The following is a 2,073-nucleotide window of genomic DNA, read 5'->3' on the forward strand; positions in this document are numbered from 1 at the left end:
CCCAGAGGCGGGCGGTCCGCTGCCGTCGCAGCAGCTAGCGACGGAGAAGCAGGACCAGCGGCCACCGGCGCCGTCGTCCAGCCGTGCAGGCTCGCCCTCACAGCCCCAACACCACCGAATGGCGAGCAGGGCCTCGGAGCCGTCCTCCTCCTCGGCCACGGAACGCTCGCGCGGTGGCAGCATGCTGGCGGCGATGCGGTCCGGCATCTCGGCCCTGGGCAGGGCCATGCTCCCCCGCCAGCTGCGCCACCTCATCGACGGTGGGGCCGGGAGGAAAGGAGGGGGGGGGGTTAAGGGGGGGCGCAGGATGATTGGTTCACTGTTCGGTGGCGGGGCCTGGAGGCCAGCGGTTGCTCGCTCTCGCCGCATGTGAGCGACAGCGCTGCGACAATCGGTAGGCCAAACGATGCCGTCCCAACGCCTCTGCGCAAGCTGCACCACCTTTCCTGCGCTGCGGTCGGTGCCGCATCCTCAATGACAGCCCCCTCTTGACGCCTTGGCAGGGGCCGAGGGCGCGGCCTCCGATGCCTCCAGCGAGGAGAGCGGGGAGGAGGGCGGCGCGGACTCAGCCGATGGCGAGCGCGAGCGGCGCCAGCTGGCGCGGGACCTGCTGATCGGGCACCTGCTGACGCGGCCTGCTGCTGACATCATCGCCCCCGACCCTGCCCTCCGTGCTGGGCATGCTGCAGTCCCAGGGCCTGCTCCCGCGCTGGGTGGGCTGGCTGCTGACCCAGCGCCCCGACCTGTTCGACACCGCGCTGCGCCGCGTCGCGCAGCGCGCGCGGCGCACGCGGCCGCCCGACGCCGAGCCCCGCGCCGCGTCCGCCTCCGGCGCCGGCGGGCGCGGCGAGGACTTCTGGCGGCGCGGCGGCACGAGGGGCGGTGCCCCGGGCGGCGCCGCGCCCCGGCAGGGCCCCGTCGCCTCGCGCTATCGCTCCGATTTCGTGGAGCTGCGCACGCTGGGCCGCGGCGCGTTTGGCGTGGTGGTGGCGGCCACCAACCGCATGGACGGGCGTGTGTACGCCATCAAGCGCATCGCGCTGGACGCGCAGGCCCCCGCCGCGCACGCGCGCATCATGCGCGAGGTGACCACGCTGTCGCGCCTGCAGCACCCGCACGTCGTCCGCTACTTCCAGGCCTGGACGGAGGCGGGGGGGCCCGGGGGCGCCGGGGGTGCACGCGCCGGCACCGGCACCGGCGCGCGGGGCGGGTCGCTGGACGCCTCCGGCGCCTGGGACTCCTCGGACGCGACGGCGCCGCGCGCGCGTGGCGGCGGCGGGGGGCGGGCCGCCGCGCCGCTGCACACGCTTCCCGCGGTGGCGGAGGGGTCGCGCGAGGGCGGCGCGCGCACCGCCTCCACCAGCCTGCCCTCCAGCCTCGGCGGCAGCGCGCCCGGCGCGGTCTACGGCCCGCATGGGGACCGTGGCAGTGTGGCAGACGCCGGCGCCCGGACCAGGGAGTGGTGGGAGGCCAGCACGGCGTCCGAGGGCACGGAGCTCGCGCCGGGGTCGCCCGGGTCCTCCTGGGCGGGGCCTGTGGCGGCGGGCGGCGTGCCCCAGACCCTCTACATCCAGATGGAGTACTGCACCAGGTGGGTGCAGACGGGGAATGAGAGGGACCCAGTGAGGCAGGGCAATGGGGTTGGGTAGCCAGCCTCGGGGTCAGGGCGATGGCTGACTGCGTGGCGACACCCGATGCGAGAGCAGCCTCCCTGCGGGCCGCCGTTCCTACTCTCATCCACCCATGTCCCTTGGCCCGGGCAGGACGCTGCGGGATGTGCTGGATGCGGGGCCACTGGAGGACGCCGATCGCTGGCTGGTGCTGCGCCAGATTCTGGCGGGGCTGGCCCACATCCACGACCAGGTGAGTGCGGGCCGCTGGTAGTGCTGAGGCCCTGCGATTCAAGGGGTCTGATGGGACGAGGATCGTCCAAGGAACCAGATGGAGTGAGGCCTGTTCTAACCCAATCGGTGTGCCAAGCCTGCAGCCCCACCCAGACCTGAAATGGGATCCACCACACTGTCCTCCCAGAGAAGCCAGCAGTGCTCAGTCGCAGCCGCCCAATTTCACACG

General features: G+C 73.8%; 1 protein-coding gene across 1 annotated transcript in view; it reads left to right on the plus strand.

The window, feature by feature from the left end:
- F751_2353 (putative serine/threonine-protein kinase GCN2) overlaps positions 1–2,073 on the plus strand; it is a gene marked incomplete at both ends in the record, with an annotated part of 11,314 nt that overhangs the window by 4,896 nt on the left and 4,345 nt on the right. The window contains 5 exons of the mRNA XM_011399221.1: positions 6–260; positions 504–745; positions 951–1,085; positions 1,326–1,591; positions 1,764–1,863. Coding sequence (XP_011397523.1) covers positions 6–260; positions 504–745; positions 951–1,085; positions 1,326–1,591; positions 1,764–1,863 — 998 coding nt within the window. The remainder of the gene's footprint in view (positions 1–5; positions 261–503; positions 746–950; positions 1,086–1,325; positions 1,592–1,763; positions 1,864–2,073) is intronic.

This window comes from Auxenochlorella protothecoides, assembly GCF_000733215.1.
Source record: "Auxenochlorella protothecoides strain 0710 unplaced genomic scaffold scaffold22, whole genome shotgun sequence".
NCBI lineage: Eukaryota > Viridiplantae > Chlorophyta > Trebouxiophyceae > Chlorellales > Chlorellaceae > Auxenochlorella > Auxenochlorella protothecoides.